At 39.9% G+C, this 20,553-nt stretch overlaps 1 protein-coding gene across 2 annotated transcripts in view; it reads left to right on the forward strand.

Moving 5' to 3' along the window:
• SCIN (scinderin) overlaps positions 1-20,553 on the forward strand; it is a 78,551-nt gene that overhangs the window by 33,937 nt on the left and 24,061 nt on the right. For both annotated transcript variants that reach the window (XM_040260583.1, XM_040260584.1), the window contains 4 exons: positions 15,127-15,219; positions 18,420-18,552; positions 18,956-19,044; positions 20,151-20,366. In XM_040260583.1, coding sequence (XP_040116517.1) covers positions 15,127-15,219; positions 18,420-18,552; positions 18,956-19,044; positions 20,151-20,366 — 531 coding nt within the window. The remainder of the gene's footprint in view (positions 1-15,126; positions 15,220-18,419; positions 18,553-18,955; positions 19,045-20,150; positions 20,367-20,553) is intronic.

The raw sequence follows: 20,553 nt of genomic DNA on the forward strand, positions 1-20,553 counted from the left end.
GAGAAGTACACTTCTCTACACTTCTTGTTAGAGAAGTACACTTCTCTTTGTGTGCTATCTAAGTAGCTTTAGCTTCCTTGTTTACCCCTCCTTTATTTTCCAGCCTCTTTTAGTTCTTGGGAAATTGAACAATGTCTTACATACTTTGGAATTTCCTAGTCATGTCGCGTGGTGTCTGGCACCCCAGAGAAGTTCACCAGAATTTGTTGTGTGATTGAAATAACATTGTTATGAGAGGCATGTGGTCCATTTATGGGTTTACCATTCAAAGATTTTTGAGGTAAGAGGATTCAAAATATTGGCTACTCTCTCTAGAATAATCCTCATATTGCATATTAAGTAGAGAGAAAGTATCAGAGGTACCAGCAAATAGAAATCTTTCGATTTCTTCTCTCTGTTGCAGTACACTTAAATTATCCCCCATTTTGCTTTACAGTAAATGATACTTAGTACACACGCCAAATCAACAGAATTATAGTGACAAGTAGGGCATGCTGCAAGGCTATGCTTCTAAGAGCACTACAGTTGCTGTAGCTACTTGTATCTACCACTTATTGATAGCTTATTTTCTGTGCCAGGCACTGTTCAAGGCGCTGTTCATTTGTTATTTATTTTAACAAATATTTTTATTGGATGCATCCTCAGTTGCTTCAGTTGTATCTAAATCTTTGTGCCCCTATGGACTGCAGCCTGCCAAGCCCTTCTGTCCTTGGGATTCTGCAGGCAAGAATACTGGAGTGGGTTGCCATGCCCTCCTCCAGGGGATCTTCCCAACCCAGGGATTGAACCTGGGTCTCCAGGACTGCAGGCAGATTCTTTACCTCTGAGCCACCAGCCAAGTCCTGTCTAGTATTTAATTCAGATACCCACTTTGTTCCTCACTGGCTCATCCATTGGGGGCAGTTGAAATATTCTGAACAAAGATAAGAAATATAGTAAAAGTATAGCTAACCATAAACTATAAGAAGATGATTTTTCAAATAATTTACTTTATCACACCAAAGTTCAACATAAAGATTCATGACCTTACTGATAAGATGTCACTTTATATAGTCAATCCAAGCTAATACTACTTGGCAAGCTTTTCTGAATGAGGTAATTTCTCCTTTAGTTTGTAGCTGAAGTGAGGAAAGAATGATAAGCCCTATCAATAGAATAATGCAGTTCCATGACAGATGGCCTGTATGGAAGGGTGGCACTTCCCTATATCTGAATTGATAAACTAACACAAATATTACACTAGAATGGCATGTTTCTCTATTAGTAATATTTCTCCTCGTGTTTGCTGTGATATTAGTGATTATATATATGTCAGTTCAGTTCAGTCGCTCAGTTGTGTCCGACTCTTTGCGACCCCATGAATCGCAGCACACCAGGCCTCCCTGTCCATCACCAACTCCTGGAGTTCACCCAGACTCACATCCATCGAGTCAGTGATGCCATCCAGCCATCTCATCCTCTGTCGTCCCCTTCTCCTCCTGCCCCCAATCTCTCCCAGCATCAGAGTCTTTTCCAATGAGTCAACTCTTCACATGAGGTGGCCAAAGTATTGGAATTTCAGCTTCAGCTTCATTCCCTCCAAAGAAATCCCAGGGTTGATCTCCTTCAGAATGGACTGGTTGGATCTCCTTGCAGTCCAAGGGACTCTCAAGCGTCTTCTCCAACACCACAGTTCAAAAGCATCAATTCTTTGGCACTCAGCTTTCTTCACAGTCTAACTCTCATATCCATACATGACTACTGGAAAAACCATATGTGTATACAAATATATATAGAGAGAGAGTAAAAAAAAGAACTGATAGTAAGACTGTATTTCTTTTGGCAGATTTAGGTGATTTTTTTTCTTATCCCTGTGCTAAGAATTAACCAGACTCAAATATCAAAGGGATAGATCTCTGAGATTCAGTGATTCACAACTCATTGACATTCATTTTGTAAATTAAATATTAAAATATATAATAATAATTTCATCTTATTCTCTTTTACATGGGTAAGGGCAAATGGTTCAATATTTGGCTGAATTTTCTGTTCACTTTTTCTTCTTTCTAGCTGCATTTTTCTTTAGGTGATGCAAGTGCTTCTTACCAATGACACAAAAATTCAATAACCTAAGAAACAAATTTGTCATGGATTTTATTTTCTACAGAGGAGGTGAAACAAGCAGCACCAGGACAAATATCCAGGGCCTACTTGCAACTGGCATTCTTGTACGGGCTGTACATGAATAAGCTAGTTTATGAAAGGTTGTTGCTGAACCACGAAAAGACACCGGGATTCTTGGCCTCCGGAAGAGAAGAATTCAGTCCGGGGCCAGAGACGAGGCTTAATCGCTCAGAGCTTTTGTGTAACAAAGTCTTATTAAAGTATAAAGGAGATGGAGAAAGCTTCTGACATAGACATCAGAAGGGGGCAGAAGGAATACCCCCTGCTAGTTTTTAGCTGGATATTATATAGTCACTGGCAACCCACTCCAGTACTCTTGCCTGGAAAATCCCATGGATGGAGGAGCCTGGTAGGCTGCAGACCATGGGGTCGTGAAGAGTCGGACATGACTGAGCGACTTCACTTTCACTTTTCACTTTCATGCACTGGAGAAGGAAATGGCAACCCACTCCAGTGTTCTTGCCTGGAGAATCCCAGGGACGGTGGAGCCTGGTGGGCTGCCGTCTATGGGGTCGCACAGAGTTGGACACGACTGAAGCGACTTAGCAGCAGCAGCAGCAGTCTATTAATGAAAGAAAGGAATGTCTTAAAATTCAGAATGGCACCAAGCCCCTCATCCAGAGGATGTATTTTGGGATAATCTTGGCACCAGGGGAGTCATCCAGGGACATAAAATGGTTGACTTGATTTGTATGGCAGATTATCGTACAAATAGTTTCATTTGCATAGATTAGAGGAACAATGTCTTGAGTATAACATACTGGTTTGTCAAGTTGTTTCTGAGCTATTAGGCATTAGGGACCTGAAGACAAAGTCTGGGGTAAATGCATAGTATATTAACATAGCTTAAGAACATTTCCATAAGAAAAATGCATTGGTTAACTCAAGGTTTGAGAATAGTTAACTTCAGGTGAACCAGATGTCATTATGGCAGCACAGTATTTTAAGAGGAATCTCCTTTTTGAATTTGTATAGAGAAGGAAAAAAAACAAAAACATATCACTAGTTTGTTTCCTCCTGCCACTTAAGAGAGAAATAAAAAATGTCTGACTCTTGCAGCCTGTTTCCTCCGTTTGGAGACCCCTGGCCTTCCTGCCTGTTATCCTCTCACTTACTTCATAAATAGCCCTATGAAGTGGATACATTTATTATCCCCTGTCCTGGTTTATGTTCCTCAAATGCCTATTTGGGGAAAAGGAGTTGGGAGCAGATTGTTATTTGGAAGATGATCCTGGAAGCACAGAGTAAGAGTAAAATGAGGCAATAGTTAGTAAGTTACTTACTGCTGCAGGCAACTGGGACCTAGTCCCAGAGGGATCCTCTGAGAAACTGTATGAAAAGACTTCAGAACTGGCCCACTGAAGGCTGAGGTGGCTGCAGGATTTAGCTGGTAACTGTCATCCCTCATTGGTTGAGGGTTGCTAAGTCACTTCAGTCGTGTCCGACTCTGTACGACCCCATAGACGGCAGCCCACCAGGCTCCCCCATCCCTGGGATTCTCCAGGCAAGAACACTGGAGTGGGTTGCCGTTTCCTTCTCCAATGCGTGAAAGTGAAAGTGAAGTTGCTCAGTCGTGTCCGACTCCTCGCGACCCCATGGTCTGCAGCCTACCAGGCTCCTCCGCCCATGGGATTCCGCAGGCAAGGGTACTGGAGTGGGGTGCCATTGCCTTCTCTGGGTTGAGGGTTACCCCTTTGGTATTAGCTCCCCAGAACCTCCAGGTGCCTTGTGTGTGGCTATGGTACAGCTTCCTGGCCAGATCATGCCATCAGATAAGAGAGCAGAAGGCTTTGGTCTTTAAGGAATTACTTGCTGATTGAGTTTGGGGGTAGACCCAGGTGAGACGGGCAAAACACCAATAGCATCTCTGCGACCTCACTCTGTGAAGAAAGTCAGAGAGAGCTTATATAACTTGTCCATGTGGGTTGGGAATAGGACATCTGTGGTTCTCATATCATGCAGATTTTCATTCCATGGCAGATCTTAAACATGCAGAGAGATGGAACCCACATCTGTTGATCTGCCAAAATTTTGCTACGCGTTTTTGACAGTCATGCTTATTTTGTGTATTTCATACTGAAAGTGTTAGTTTTTGTAGCACAATTTTTGTGCTCAATGGGCTGGCTTGACCCTTTATTTTATATCACTTAGGATTAGCGTGCAGCCTTTCATCCATACTGTAGAGGCATTAGGTGCAGGGTAGACATTTTCTTTGAAAGAAAATACATTGTTTTAATGTGAGTATAAAAGGTAGGCAGATATTTTTCAAGCACCTCAGAGTACATGAAAGCCATTTTGCATTTGCTCCGTTAAATGTTGGTGCTTGGGGATTTTCTGAATTAAATAAAGAGGAAACTTTCACAACTGTCTTCTCATAAAACTCTACCTAATCTGATTAAGTTTTATATGTAACTCAGGTTTATTTACCTCAGTTAATCATCACCATAACTGTGAGTGGTATTAATTATTATACCATTTTAAATATGAGAATAAGGTCACAGAGTCATTTAGTTGTGGGTCCATCCAGCTCAGATTGTCTAATATACGTAAGTGAAGGGATTGTGTAAAAGACGACGGTGGAGGGTGCTCATTGTGAAGCATAAAGATTAGGAACCGTAAAGGCCAATGATGAAAGTGTCCATTCAAGCACTGATCAGATAGAAATGTCCAAAGGGGTTTGAGATCTTACAAGCGAAGTAAAGTGAAGTTGCTCAGTCGTGTCCGACTCTTTGCAACCCCATGAACTGTAGCCTACCAGGCTCCTCAGTCCATGGAATTTTCCAGGCAAGCATGCTGGAGTGGGTTGCCATTTCCTTCTCCAGGGGATCTTCCCAACCCAGGGATCTTACAGGAAAAGGTTTAATAATCCCCAGAAGGAACAGAAAGCCTAGGGTCTTTAAGATTTGACCCAGGGCAACCTCCAGACCACCAACCTATGCTAATTTGTCCACAAGATTAATTCTTTTTGTGAAGGTATGGCTTCCCAGGTGGCGCTAGTAGTAAAGAACCCGCCTGCCAGTGCAGGAGATGTAAGAGACCCGGGTTCAATCCCTGGGTTGGGAAGATCCCCTGGAGAAGGAAATGGCAACCCACTCCAGATTTCTTGCCTGGAGAATCCCATGGACTGAGGAGTCTGGAGGGCTGCAGTCCACAGGATTGCCAAGAGTTGGACACGACTGAAGTGACTTAGCCCGCATGCATATGAAAGTCAGAAATGCTCGGCAGACTTGTCCTGATGGTTAAGATGAGTGAGCCATGCTAACAAAGCTGATACCACTAAAGGTTTAAATTGTATTACTGTACCCAGCCCAGGGTCTCTCCAAATACACAGTGCCAGGGCTTCATTCAGCCTCTCTGGGGCTGGGATTCAGACTTGAGTGTTCTTTATCATAACTCCTAGGTGGTTCTAGTATGCAGTCAGCGGAACACAGCTGCTCTAGTTTAGTAAGTTGACATTCTGGCTTATATATTTTAATAACTTGGGAGTTAAGTTTCCATGTTAAAAACAAAATCATGTTAGCTTTAGGTAGTAGTAATTTGTGGATTAGCTTTCTATGTTATAATAATTTATGAGTTAACTTTCTCATGATGTTGACTCCCTAAGTATAATCTCTACAGTGTGGCTGTTACAGTAATGCTGAGGTTCAGGTCTCCGTCATGATCAGTTCCCCTAGGCCACAGCGTTCTCTGCATCCTCCTGAGCTACACTGTCAAATGAGGCATGTATTTGATGTATGAGACACAAGTGGCTATTTAGGTTTTGATTTAAATTAGCTAAAATTAAATAACACTTAAAATTTAGTTACTTGGTGACATTCACCACATTTCAGGTGCTCAGTAGCTACGGGTAGCTAGTGACTAGTGTATTGGATCACAGAAATATGAAACATTATAGTCACAGAAAATTCTACTGGACAGCCCTGAGCGAGATAATGAAATGAAGCTCTCTTGTAGACATTCATTTCACTTTTGTCCTTTTATCCAAACAGGTATTTCACACGCTTTCCCTCGGTCTAAAATACCTTACCCACTATTTGATGTATTAAATTACCCTTTATATGACTTATCAGTAAAGGGATAAAGGTGTTTTAGAGGTGGGGAAGTACATCAGTGAGAGAGAGCAGCAGGGCAAATGTTGGACTGTTCCCATGTTAGGTGGAGCTGGCTACAGGAGGGTGCCACTTTTCTCAGAATTGCCTGTCATTTTATATGAGTGTTTCTTCCCTGTTATCAAATATTAGTCTTATCAAAGACATAAACTGTCTCAAAGTAAGTAAATATACTGTAACTATGAGGCTGTACTTCACTTGAACAATTTCTTTCTATTCACCATATGCTTGCACTGTATTGATCTTTTTTCCAGTTAGGGAAAGGAAATAAGACACAAAAACTATTGAGCAATTAAAATTTTAGCTCTTAGAATGCAGAAACTTACTCTGTTTTTAGTGAAAAAAGCAGCAGAGCCATTTACAGTAAAATAATTAAGGTAAAAACAATGCCATGTATCATTCTCTTAAAAGCACTGCAGTAGGAGTTGGAATTCCAGGGGATTGGTTACATCCTTGCTTCAGTGTTTTTAAGACCTGGGCCTAAGGCACACTCCTAACTCATTTTCCTAATCTTGAGATGAAATTGGGGTGAGAAGTACATAAGACCCTCTGTTTAACTCTGTAGGACTTGACACCAGTGTAAATAATTTTTATCCCAGGTGGTTTGGAGTTTGAGTCATATACTGTTCTTCTTCCAGGCCACATAATTATCTCTTCTTTTCTTATTATTTACTTCAATTTCTTACTGTAATGTGTCCAAGCATCTTGATGTTTCTGTTGAATGTCAAAGGAAGGAAAATGGATCTTGTATGAGCTATATTGCAAATGTTGGAATTTTATATCCAAAACAGATGGCTCTGGCTAAAAGCTTCAAAATAAACAAAGACAATTGCAAATGTGAGAAGTCAGTAAGGATTATGAAAGTATAGCAAAGTTTTCCTTAACTATAGCAAAGTTTTCCTTAACTGCTTGATCCTCTTTCTAAGAAAACAGATTTACACAAAGGCCAACTTATGCTTTAAACAAAGTTGCAGTGGATCCTACAAAAGAAACACATAAGATGCTGAGGATGGTCTTGGCACAGGTCATGAAAACCTAGAAATTCTGAAGATAGGGGATTGTGAATATAGAGCTGGGTTGTGTGTTTGCTTTAATAATTTAATATAAATATCTCCTGATATTTATATTAGTTGTTGTTTAGAATTAGAGTTGTTTTGAATTGAGCTCCTGTTGAAGGCTAAGAATAAACAACAGAAAAGAAAGTCTAGGCAAAGAACAAAATTGTATTTCCAACCTCTTTAATATATTTGGAGTAGTTTTTACATTGTTAAGCATTTCCATTATGTTACTGATAAAACAGAGAGGAAAAGATACAGATACTCCCATTTTTGTATTCACATCCCATCTGTAACAAACTAGTCCCTGTGATCTTTGGAGCTACTTCATTTTCTAGCTGAAAACTTAAGAATCCTGGGGCCCTGCTGCTGCTGCTGCTAAGTAAGTCGTGTCCGACTCTTAGCGACCCCATAGACGGCAGCCCACCAGGCTCCCCCGTCCCTGGGATTCTCCAGGCAAGAACACTGGAGTGGGTTGCCATGTCCTTCTCCAATGCATAAAAGTGAAAAGGGAAAGTGAAGTCGCTCAGTCGTGTCCGACTCTTAGTGACCCCATGGACTGTAGCCTACCAGGCTCCTCCATCTGTGGGGTTCTCCAGGGTAGAGTACTGGAGTGGGTTGCCATTTGGTAACTCCTTCTAGGTCTTTACATTAACAAGTGCTTCTTCAGTCAAAATGCCTAGAGCTGTTAGGGATCCAGTAATATTTACTATCCTTTGATGAACTGAGGGAATATGGCTGAGACAGAAGCCTAAGGTAGTCAGGCTTCTCTGGTGGCTTACTTGGTAAAGAATCTGCCTGCAATGCAGGAGACCTGGGTTTGATCCCTGGGTTGGGAGGATCCCCTGGAGAAGGGAATGGCAACTCACTCCAGTATTCTTGCCTGGAAAATCCCATGGATAGAGAAGTCTGTTGGACTCTACAGTCCGTGGAGTCACAAAGAGTCAGATACGATTTTGCGACTAAACCACCATCACAAACTTAAAATGAAGTGGTAATTACTCTAGTTTAAGTAAGGCAATGGCACCCCACTCCAGCACTCTTGCCTGGAAAATCCCGTGGATGGAGGAGCCTGGTAGGCTGCAGACCATGGGGTCTCGAAGAGTCGGACATGACTGAGCGACTTCACTTTCCCTTTTCACTTTCATGCATTGGAGAAGGAAATGGCAACCCACTCCAGTGTTCTTGCCTGGAGAATCCCAGGGACAGGGGAGCCTGGTGGGCTGCCGTCTGTGGGGTTGCACAGAGTCAGACATGACTGAAGCGACTTAGCAGCAGCAGCAGCAGCAAGTAATAAGTTACCACTGGGAAACAAATATGAGATGTCAACATTTTTTTAAATAAAAGTTTTTATAGTTTTATTAAAGAAAAATACATGTTTATTGTTGAAATTTTTGAATTAGTCATAATAGAGGAAGGTAGTACCCTAAGTCCCACCTTTGAAAAAAGAGTAACCAAATTTTCTCTAGTCTTTGTTTTCACATACATAGCTCAGTGCTTTTGTAAGCAGGAGTTCATACTGTAGATAATGCTTTGAAATCTAAATTTGTACTTGAAATGTTGTAATCTACTGCATTGTTATAGGCTAATTTATTTAATCAGTTCCTTCCTTGTTGAGCATTTAGGTGATTTTAATATTATAAAACAGGGTAATGAACATTTATCAAGTTAATTTTTTACATACATTTTAATCATTTCTTTAGACTAAACTACTAGAATAGAAGGGTTGAATCAAATGATAGGTGCCCTTTGTTTTTTTCCTATCCCAGTCATTTATGTGAAATGCCATCATATTCCTTAATGTGCATTTATAGGCATATGTTGACACGAATTACCTTACACATAAGAGTAAGTAGAGTACAGTGTTGGTGATACGGTGGTGAGCAGAGCTGCCTTCCAAGTGTGAGCAAACATAGTTGGTGGAGGAACTCTTTCTTATCTCTGACCTGTATTTTTTAAAAACATTTCGTGAGTGCTGTTGATGCCACACATGCATTTTCTGAAAGTTTATTAAATATTAAATATTCTTCCACATCTTTAAAATACAATTATAAAAGAAGTGGCCACCGTTCATAGCTTAATTTATGAAGTTTGCTTTTAATAATTTAGTAGCATACCTGGCTAAACTATATGTATCCAGAGAAACACGCTCTGCGTGGCTGTGACTTTCACAAGGTAAACAGATGGGTTTTTTTGTGTTAGGATATGTGTTTAGTGGACTTTTCACATATCTTGTGAAGTATGGTCAACAGAGTAAGCTGGATAGGCCATGCTTTTAAGGTTTTTGTTACTGTTCACCACTTTGAAGAATGTTCCTTCTCACCAGAATGCCTGGTACAATACTGAATTTTTCCCAACACTGGATATTGTCAGTTTTTTCCTAACCTCTGATGATTTTATGGATAAAAAAGTATCATAGTTTTACTGTTTTACATTTTTTAGCAGCTCTTTCATGTTTGTTTTATCTCTTTTAAGGGCTGTTTGCTCCCACAACACCGATAGATGAAAGAACTCCTCTCTTTCAGCCTTTAATGCCCACAGCATAGGCAGAACCGAGAGGAAAGGGGAGTAGATAGATAGGACTTTGAGAAAAATGAAAGCTATGCGGAGAGGAAGGGAGAGTACTCTACCCATTGTGTATAGGATGAGTGCTGCACGGAGTATTTGCTGGCATTATTCTGATCAGCATGGGAGAAATAAACATGACAATAAATAGAAATATGCAATCTATGCTATGAAACACCCTCTGCTTCATCTCCAACGACAAGTCCTCAACAGTTGAGTGAAGACTTTTTGACATAGCTTGGAGAGACAGCACAGCCTGTTAGTTAAGAACACATACTCTGGAGTCAGAGTTCAAATCTGGACTTTGTCACCTATTAGCTGCATGAACTTAGTCTTTTTTCTTCAAGCATAAAATGGGATAATGAAAGTGCCACCTCATAGCTTGTTATGAATATGAAACAATTTAATAAATGTAAAGTGCTTAGAAAGGTTTCTGGTACACTGATATATAAGCATCGGTTATATTAAGTGTGGCACATTATGGCACTTGAAAAGTTTTAGTTGAATACATGCAACATAATAAAAAGCAATAAATATATAAATGCATTCCACTACATGGTGTTTAGACAAGTGGGGTACTATCTTTAATGGATAATTTTCAAAGAAATAAAATCATTAATCTCAGACAGGTATAAAATAACCCATGTCAAGAAAATTGGAGATATCAAGGGAACATTTCATGTAAGGATGGGCATGGTTAAGGACAGAAACAGTAAGGACGTATTAGAAGCAGAAGAGATTAAGAAGAATACAAGAATACACAGAAAAACTACAAAAAAAGTCCTAATGACCTAGATAACCATGATGGTATGGTCACTCACCTAGAGCCAGACATCATGGAGTCTGAAGTAAGGTGGGCCTTAGGAAGTATTACTATGAACAAGGCAAGTGGAGGTGATGGATTTCCAGTTGAGCTATTTCAAATCCTCAAAGATGATGCTGTGAAAGTGCTGCATTCAATATGTCAGCACATTTGGAAAGCTCAGTAGTGACCACAGAACTGGAAAAGGTCAGTTTCATTCCAGTCCCCCAAAAAGGGCAATGCCAAAGGATGGTCAAACTACCACACAGTTGTGCTCATTGTACCTCCTAGGAAGGTTATGCTCAAAAGCCTTCAAGCTAGGCTTCAGCAGTATGTGAACTGAGAACTTCCAGATGTACAAGCTGGATTTTGAAAAGGCAGAGGAACCAGAGATCAAATTGCCAACATTTTTTGGATTATAGAAAAAGCAAGGGGATTCCAGAAAAATAGCTACTTCTGCTTCATTGATTACTTGAAAACCTTTGACTGTATGGATCACCACAAACTGGAAAATTCTTAAACAGATGGGAATGCCAGACCTTACCTGTCTCCTGAGAAACCTTATAAAAGATTTTATTTGGCTGGACTCCAAGATTACTGTGGATGGTGACTGCAGCCATGAAATTAAAAGACACTTGCTCCTTGGAAGAAAAGCTATGACAAAAATAGACAGTGTATTAAAAAGCAGAGACATCACTTTGTTGACAAAAGTCTGTATAGTCGAAGCTACAGTTTTTCCAACAGTCATGTATGGTTTTGAGAGTTGGACCATAAAGAAAGCTGAGTGCTGAAGCATTGACGTTTTTGAACCGTGGCATTGGAGAAGACTCTTGAGAGTCCCTTGGACTGCAAGGATATCCAATGAGACAACCCTAAAGAATATCAACCTTGAATATTCATTGGAAGGACTGATGCTGAGGCTGAAGCTCCAATACTTTGGCCACCTGATGTGAAGAGCCAGCTCATTAGAAAAGACCCTGATGCTGGGAAAGATTGAAGGTGGGAGGAGAAGGGGACGACAGAGGATGAGATGGTTGGATGGCATCACTGACTCAATGGACATGAGTTTGAGTAAACTTTGGGAGATGGTGAAGGACAGGGAAGACTGGTGTGCCGCAGTCCATTGAATCACAAAGAGTCAGACATGGCTGAGCAACTGAACAACAACCAGAATCTCAGCCTCAACACGTAGCAGTGTGTAAAACAATCTCTTTGCTTCATTGGGTATCAGTGACATTTTCTGTAAAATGATAACAGTATCTGGTTCACAGGAGCGCTTATAAGGTTGAAATTAACATTTGTCTAAAGCTCCTTATCCAATGTGTGACTCACAGGAGACATTCAATAAGTGGTAGCTATTACTATGCTGAACAGTATTGTGCTAATTATAATTAGTTGAATCAACCAAAGAGTAATTGCTCGGTTTTGGTTCTGCCACACCCAGTCAACCTAGGTGACAGTTACATGCAGCATTATGTACCGCCCTGGGGAAGGAAAGTGCATGGCTGCCGGGGAACATGGAAAACATCAGCCTGGTTAGAGGAGATGCTGGGAAATAATGCCGAGTACGTTACAACCAGCCTCTGGAGGTGCCTTGGAATCCAAGCAGAGGGGCTCTGTCAGTAGCATCCAGTTCAGAATCGTCTGCAGATTTCTGGTGCACGCCTGTGTGCTAAGTCGCTTCCATTTTGTCTGACTCTTTGCAACCACATGGACTGTAGCTCTCCTGGCTCCTCTGTCTGTGGGATTCGCCAGCCAAGAATACTGGAGTGGGCTGCTGTGCCCCCCCTCCAGGGGATCTTCTCAACCCAGGGATCGAACCCACTTCTCTTATGGTTCCAGTATTGGCAGGCGGGTTCTTTACCGCTAGTGCCACCTGGGAATCCTGCAGATTTCTGGGTTTCACCTCAAATCCACTGTAACATTTGGCAGTTGGGAATCTGTATTTTATCAAGTTACCCAGATGTTGCTTGAGCGCATTGAACCTTAAGACTCACTACTGCCAGGCTTCCCTGATGGCTCACTGATAAAGAATCCCCCTGCCAACGAAGGGGACGTGGGTTCCATCGCCAGTCCAGGAAGATTCAGCACGCCTTGAGGCAGCTGAGCCAGTGTGCCACAACTACTGAGCCTGTGCTCTAGAGTCTGGGAGGTGCAAGTACTGAAGTCCACGCACCCTAGAGCCGTGCTCCACAGCGAGAGAAGCCACTGTAGCTAGAAGCCTGTGTACCCAACTAGGGAGTACTTGCTCTCTGCAACTAGAGAAAAGCGCAGGCATCAGTGAAGACCCAGCACAGCCATAAATAAATAAATAAAACAAAAACAATTGAAAAAAAAATCACTACTGCAGATAAAAGATGTAAATCCTATCTGGAGTCATCTTCTTGAAATGCTGAAGTAAAGTGAAATAAGGAGTCTTCAAGCCACTGTAAAGAATAACTTTCTGGATGAAAATATGAATGGGGTCCTGAAGGCAGGAGGGAATTGACAGGAGTAGGTATAACCTGTGACTTGGGTGATGAAGAACTTCACTAGGGTAGAAGTTAATGTAGACAGGGATCAGAGACTTTCAACATCATCAGTAAAGAGGGAGAATCTAATGACTGAGCAGCTAAGAGATTCAAAATGAAGGACAGCAGGTATTCAAAACTGATGTCATGATTTTAAGTTCAGGTGGAGAGAGGAATAGAGATTCACTGACACGGACGGAGAATGGTCAGTTTTGTGGAAAGATAAAGTTAAGTTTGGAGCATGTTAGAGAATGGTGGTACTTTTAAGTGGAAACTTACAGGAAATAATTGAAGGAAAGAGGGGACTCCAAGCTGGAATGACAGGTCTTGGTTTAGGTGAAACTTTCAAGGAGCATTCTCAGATTCTCTGTTTCAGAATTAAATATGTCCTTTAACCCAAACTATTGATTGCAAACTACTGTCTTCATTGGAGTAGAACTTTAAAAGGGTATATGACATCTTTCACTGCTCTTATAAGGAATACATATTTCTAACCAAGATAAAATTGTTATAAAAAAAAGCAATTTTGGTTGCATTTTAACTTTTGTCTTGATCCTACTTTTAGCAAAAGAAGAAAAACTATATTGCAATCATTTAGTATGTTCAATAATAAAAGGATTTTATGGATCATTGTGTAAGCAAAAAGATGGCATATTCCCAGAGGAAAATAAGTCTTTAGTATATTTCCAGACTCGAGACTGTGCTGTACTCATGCATAGATTAGAATTAAAACTTTTATTGTTGTCTGGTATTCAGCAGTATGTATTTGTATACAGTATATTTGTAAGGAATACTGACTATAAAACACATTATGCATGGAATCTCATTGTATATTAAATATTTATTAAATCTAAATGAATAGCATCTTTACATTTTTAAACTTGAATTTATACCTTTGTGTTATAAAACTCATATGGTTTTGAATAAATTTATATTTGATTCCTGTTAACATACTATGATACTTATGTCGATTAATTAAATTCATTAATTAAGGTCTTTATGGGCAGTTTTGGGGGTGATTTTAGTGTACAGAAATTCAAAGCATATCCAAATGTATTTTCTACCAAATGCTTTCTTTAAACTTTTGGATTGCATCAGGTGTGCAAAGAGCACATAAGCACATTCATTCATTCGACATTCGTTTGTTCTGTGTCAAAAATGCAGCAGGAAGCAAAGCATGATATGATTAACTGACAGTTCATCTAGCCTAGCCTATATCAATCGGAGAAGGCAATGGCACCCCCCTCCAGTACTTTTGCCTGGAAAATCCCATGGACAGAGGAGCCTGGTAGGCTGCAGTCCATGGGGTTGCTAGAGTCGGGCATGACTGAGCGACTTCCCTTTCACTTTTCACTTTCATGCATTGGAGAAGGAAATGGCAACCCACTCCAGTGTTCTTGCCTGGAGAATCCCAGGGATGGGGGAGCCTGGTGGGCTGCCATCTATGGGGTCGCACAGAGTTGGACACGACCGAAGCGACTTAGCAGCAGCAGCAGCCTATATCAATAATAGTACCCTACCCTCAAATAGTAATTTTGCCCAAAACTTTGTTACAATAAATTAATAAAACCTATAGATTGCTTGTAGAAGCAGAGGTTATGGAAGATATTTTGTTGCACAGCTGAACTTAGAACTCATTTTAATTCATTCCTACTAGTTTTCAATAATACGGAGACCTACACTTTCAAGTTTGGGATTTCACTTCCTTGAAAGTTCACATCACCAGCAGACTCAGTGTTTGTTTACTTAATGCTATTGATTGATTTGACCTGTGGGAGAAGGCCAGTTTAGTATGATTGGTGAGAAATGTCCAAGCCTTGTCATTTCAGTTGCTAATATTTTATAATCTATGACTTTAGAATCTTTTTTTTTAAACTTCACTACTAATGAGAGGTCTTTATCATCTGTACTCTTTTTTCCAGGTATTAGGGGAAAAGCCAGAGCTTAGGGATGGAGAAGATGATGATGACATCAAAGCAGATATAACTAATAGGAAAATGGCTAAACTCTACATGGTGAGTTCACTGGTAGGAAGTTCTGTTGTTTTTATTGGACAGGATGCTGCTGGGGAGGGACTGTTTGCCACAGATGACAATGCTCCTCGTTGCCCTCAAAGAGAAATGTGCGGGAAGAATTTGTTCTTTGCTTTAACACAGTTATTTAAAACTCCTATTTCTATTACTTTTAAAATTTTTATTAAAAACAACAAATAATTTGCTGTGATTTAAATTATAAAATTATATATATTGTTGCTGTACTAGTTTGCAACAGTTCAGTTCAGTTCAATCACTCAGTCGTGTCCGACTCCTTGCAACCCCATGGACCACAGCACGCCAGGCTTCCCTATCCATCACCAACTCCCGGAGTTTACCCAGACCCATGTCCACTGAGTTGGTGACGCCATCCATCCATCTCATCCTGTCATCCCCTTCTCCTCCCACCTTCAATCTTTCCCAGCATCAGGGTCTTTTAAAATGAGTCAGCTCTTCGCATCAGGTGGCCAAAGTATTGGAGTTTCAGCTTCAACATCAGTCCTTCCAATGGTTATTCAGGACTGATCTCCTTTAGGATGGACTGGTTGAATCTCCTTTCAGTCCAAGGGACTCTAAAGAGTCTTTTCCAACACCACAGTTCAAAAGCATCACTTCTTTGGTGCAAAGCACAGCCGGTGCTCCTTGCCTTGGAGGTGGGGTATCTCCTCTCGACTGCTCGCCGCTCCAGCGCCAATATGTCCTGATATCTTACATTCAGTACAATACATTCAATAAAGTGTTTCCTTCGTAGAGTAAAAAGACTGTAAGCTTTTTCTTATGAAACCCTAATGAGCTATAAAATTGTGACCTCACTTGAAATATCCTGTTTAGCCATCATGAAGTCTTTTTTTATAAAAGGGCAAGGTTATCAAATCGAACAGCTGGAAGGAAAAAGGTAAAAACTGTCCTGGGTGTTGACAGACTTAGTTCCATGTTAACTCTGTGGGAAGGACTGCCTGGGTGACCTTGGCCAAGACACGGCCATTCTGGGTCTTAGTTTTCTTATCTGAAAAAAGAGAGATTAAATTGGAAGACTACTTAGGTTCCTTGCAATCCACAGTTTTATGATTTTATTGCTGGTGAGGGTAACAAAATCCAGAAGATGTACCAGGTGAGGAGACTGTTCACATGGGATCCGTTAAGCATTCCGTCCCTTTGTAACTTTCCAAGCACTTGATTTGGAGCAGAACACAATCTCCCTGTGGAATTGAGTCCTTTTCTCATCTCTGACAAGAAGGACATCTATTTTCTGCTCTTTAAAGGGATGGTCTAGCTCAAACACATTGTGATTTTTAAATGAAGTTCAAGTTACTGTCTTGTGTAGAATAACTTCCTTTTCTGTAGAAAGAAAGGAGAAATAGATTCTTGTTTTCTATATGGCAAAGGAAAATGACTTTACCACTCCTAATGCTGATAATTTTAATAAAAGCCACACAGAAATTGTTATTCTAAAGATTTTGTGACTGCTTATTTTTATTATTGGGTTTTGTTTTTATTATTTTTATTTATTTTAAAATTAATTTTAATTAAATAATAATTTAATTATTATTTATTTTAAAAACATAAATTCATTTTAATTCATATTTATTATTTTTATTGTGAGAATTGGGTTTCTAAAACCCAATTTCAAGAGTTTAACAAATACCTTTTATGTCACCTCATTAAATAAAGCTGTTCTCCCCTCAGATAGCATCATGAGAGTAAAGAAATAAGCATGAACATGTTAATCTTGGGGCTTCCCTGGTGGCTCAGTTGATAAATAATCTGCCTGCCGTGCAGGAGACCAGGGTTCGATCTCTGGGTCAGGAAGATCCCTTGGAGAAGGGAATGGCAACCCATTCCAGATTTCTTGCCTGGAGAATTCCATGGACAGAGGAGCCTGGCAGGTTACAGTCCATAGGCTCTCAAAGAGTCGGACATGACTGAGCAACTAACACACACGTGTTAATCTTGAGTCAGTGCTCCCTCTAGTGGGTCTATCATGTATTGCATACTTCTATTTCAGTCCTGAAAATAATTTGAAATAGCTGAACAGGGCTTCCCAGGTGGCGCTAGTGGTCAAGACCCTTCCTGCCAGTGCAGGAGACGTAAAAGACTCGGGTTCGATCCCTGGGTAGGGAAGATCCCTTGGAGAAGGGCATGGCAACCCACTCCAGTAGTCTTGCCTAGAGAATCCCATGCACAGAGGAGCCTAGCAGGTTACAGTCCATAGGGTCTCAAAGAGTCGGACACAACTGAAGTGACTTAACGCAACAACACAGGGCTGGGAAGCTGAATCATCTAGGGTGATTTCTAAAAATACAGAATTCAAGCCCCACCGCAGTGCTGTAAAACCCCCCACTCATCTAGGGAGGACTCTCAAATCTGCATATTTAACAAGTGCCTAGGTGGATTACCTTGCAGCCTACCAGGCCTTGAAAAAACTGAATTCTAACCTAGGAAATTTTTTAAGACTTTGTAAGCTGTACGTCTCCAGCTTAAAAAAAAAAAAAAAAAAGTTCTGTAGCCGTTTCCAAACTTCGGGAGTCTCGGTAAGTTTACTTGTGACACAGATGTCACAAGTTTTATTTTATGATGTTTTATTTGTGACGTGAGATTTACTGTGATAATTTATACAAAGTATTTAAATAAATGACAGGCTCCATATTGAAAAAAAGTCTGTAAGCATAAGCTATAATGTATCAGTGCCTTCCTTACCACAGTGTCTGGGATATGGCAGTACTTGGTGAATACTGAATGAATGAACGTTTAAGCTTCAGCTTTGTGTGTGTGTAATGAGTACAAGGGTATCTGTTTCAAAGATTTTTATAAAGACTAAGAAATAATCATGTGAAGTTCGTTGTGTGGTGCCTGGTAAATGTGAAAACTGAAACGTTATCCATGATTATTATCACTATTATTTTCTGTGTTGAAACTTAGCCTTTTATTAGTAGTACTTTTATCCTAAAGGGCTTTAAGAAAGTCTTTTCCAAGGTATAACTGGGTTCATGAGGGGTTTTTTTGGTCTTTGTTTTCTTTGAAATAGCTTTGTTGAGATATAATGTACATATTATGTAGTTTATCCATTTAAAGTGTGCAATTCAGTGGTTTTTATTACATGTACAGAGTTGTGCGACCGTCACCATGATCCTAGTTTAGAGCTCACTGATCATCCTCAAGCAAGCTCATGGTTTTCATATCAGGTTTCAGATGCCAGCGGCTCCATGAAAGTGAGTCTGGTGGCAGAAGAAAACCCCTTCTCCATGGCGATGCTGCTGTCTGAAGAATGCTTCATTTTGGACCACGGTGCTGCAAAACAGATTTTCGTATGGAAAGGTAAAAAAAAAAAAACAAATGCCATTGGCATTGTTGACATACTTCAGATTATATGTATTTCTTCAGAAAGATAAATAAAACATTTTTTCTGACTTAAAAAAAAAGCTTACCTTTCTGCATGATCTATACAATACAGACATCAAAACCATATTTTCATATTATTATCCTTATTTACTAGGGATGATGATGTAAAAGAAAGTCTTTGGGCACTGAAATAGAATTTTTTATATATTCTATATTATAATATTGTTAAATATATTTAGTATACTAGGAAGTTTTGCCATTTTTCAGTATTGTAGTTAAATTAAATTATAATTATGTTTAATTTTTGGTGCACAAGTATCTCTTAATCATGTAATATCTTGTGTCTCTAAAATTCTCTTTCATTTATGTTGCATGTTAGGTAAAGATGCTAATCCCCAGGAGAGAAAGGCTGCCATGAAGACAGCTGAGGAATTCCTAGAGCAAATGAATTATTCTACAAATACCCAAGTACGTATGGAAATGAACTAGCTAGGAAAAATAGTTTAGATATGGGAGCTCGTGATATCACCACAAAACTCCTGAGCGAATTTGGTTCAAAAAAACATACACAGAAGGCATTCTTACCTATGTGTGTGCAATGTTGTGTTCTGTGCTCCTAAAACTCTGTGTGGAGGACGAAATTTTGCAGAAATTGGAGATTAGACTTTAAATGGGACTCTGTGATTAGAATAAAAGCCCATTCACTTTTTGCACAGGCTTTAAGTCAAGATGGTCAAGCACAGTTGAATTAACTGAGAGCGTATATCAGTTATTCCTTAGAGCAAGTTGTATAAACATGGACTAAGGCCCAGAAAATACTTGCCTTCATGGAGATTAATTTAGACACTGACTAGTTGCTCTTCTTTTCTGAATCTCCTAGCTTCATCTGTTCTTTTCATTTTTATGTCCTGGCAAAAGCAGCACAAGGAGATAATTTCTTTCAGGTCACAGACCTCCTATGAACCTAAAATAGAAAAACAGTCAAACTTATTTGACTGTAATGGAAACATATGAAATGACTTGATTCTTCTCTCAAACATCCAGATTCATTGGCAATTACTTTAGCTATAAGAAAAAAAAGCAGGGTTGAATTGTTTTAGCTTCATATTTGATACTTTTCCTTTTGTCTTCATATATGGATTCCAGCTTCTAAGTTTACATTGTTATCTTTAAAAAAAAAAAAAAGGCTCCTGTTTGTGTTTCCTTAGTTTTTTCTCCAAAACTAGATTATTGTTTTTCCTTGGTCTCTTATTTTTCTGTTTATAATTATTGTTGTTTAGTCACTAGTTGTGTTCAACTGTTTGTGATCCCATGGACTATATCCTGCCAGGCTCTTCTGTCCATGGAATTTCCCAGGCAAGGATACTGGAGTGGGTTGCCATTCCCTTTTCCAGGGGATCTTCCTGACCCAAATATCAAACCCATGTCTCCTGCATTGACAGGTGGATTCTTTACTACTGAGCCACCAGGAAAGCCCAAACCAGAGCACCTAACCAGGGACATGAACCCTGGACCCTTGGATTAAAAGTCTGATGCTCTACCCACTGAGCTAATCATAATTATTTACATTTCAGATTCAAGTTCTTCCAGAAGGAGGTGAAACACCAATCTTCAAACAATTCTTTAAGGACTGGAGAGATAGAGATCAGAGCGATGGCTTTGGGAAAGTGTATGTCACAGAAAAAGTGGCTCACATAAAACAAATTCCATTTGATGCCTCAAAATTGCACAGTTCTCCACAAATGGCAGCACAGCATCACATGGTGGATGATGGTTCTGGCAAAGTGGAGGTACTTACATATTTCTGTTTATTTGTTTGTCAAGCCCATTTATGCCAGTTTATGTGGAAATATCACTTCAAGAAGCTACAAATTGTAAAATGTGCATTTTAATGATTAATAAAGATGATCCAAGATTGTATATTAAACCAGGGGGTTGAAAGTTGGAAGACAACGTTGTCTGACCTTCAGTCTTAGT

Source organism: Oryx dammah, unplaced genomic scaffold, assembly GCF_014754425.2.
Source record: "Oryx dammah isolate SB20612 unplaced genomic scaffold, SCBI_Odam_1.1 HiC_scaffold_18, whole genome shotgun sequence".
Lineage (NCBI taxonomy): Eukaryota > Metazoa > Chordata > Mammalia > Artiodactyla > Bovidae > Oryx > Oryx dammah.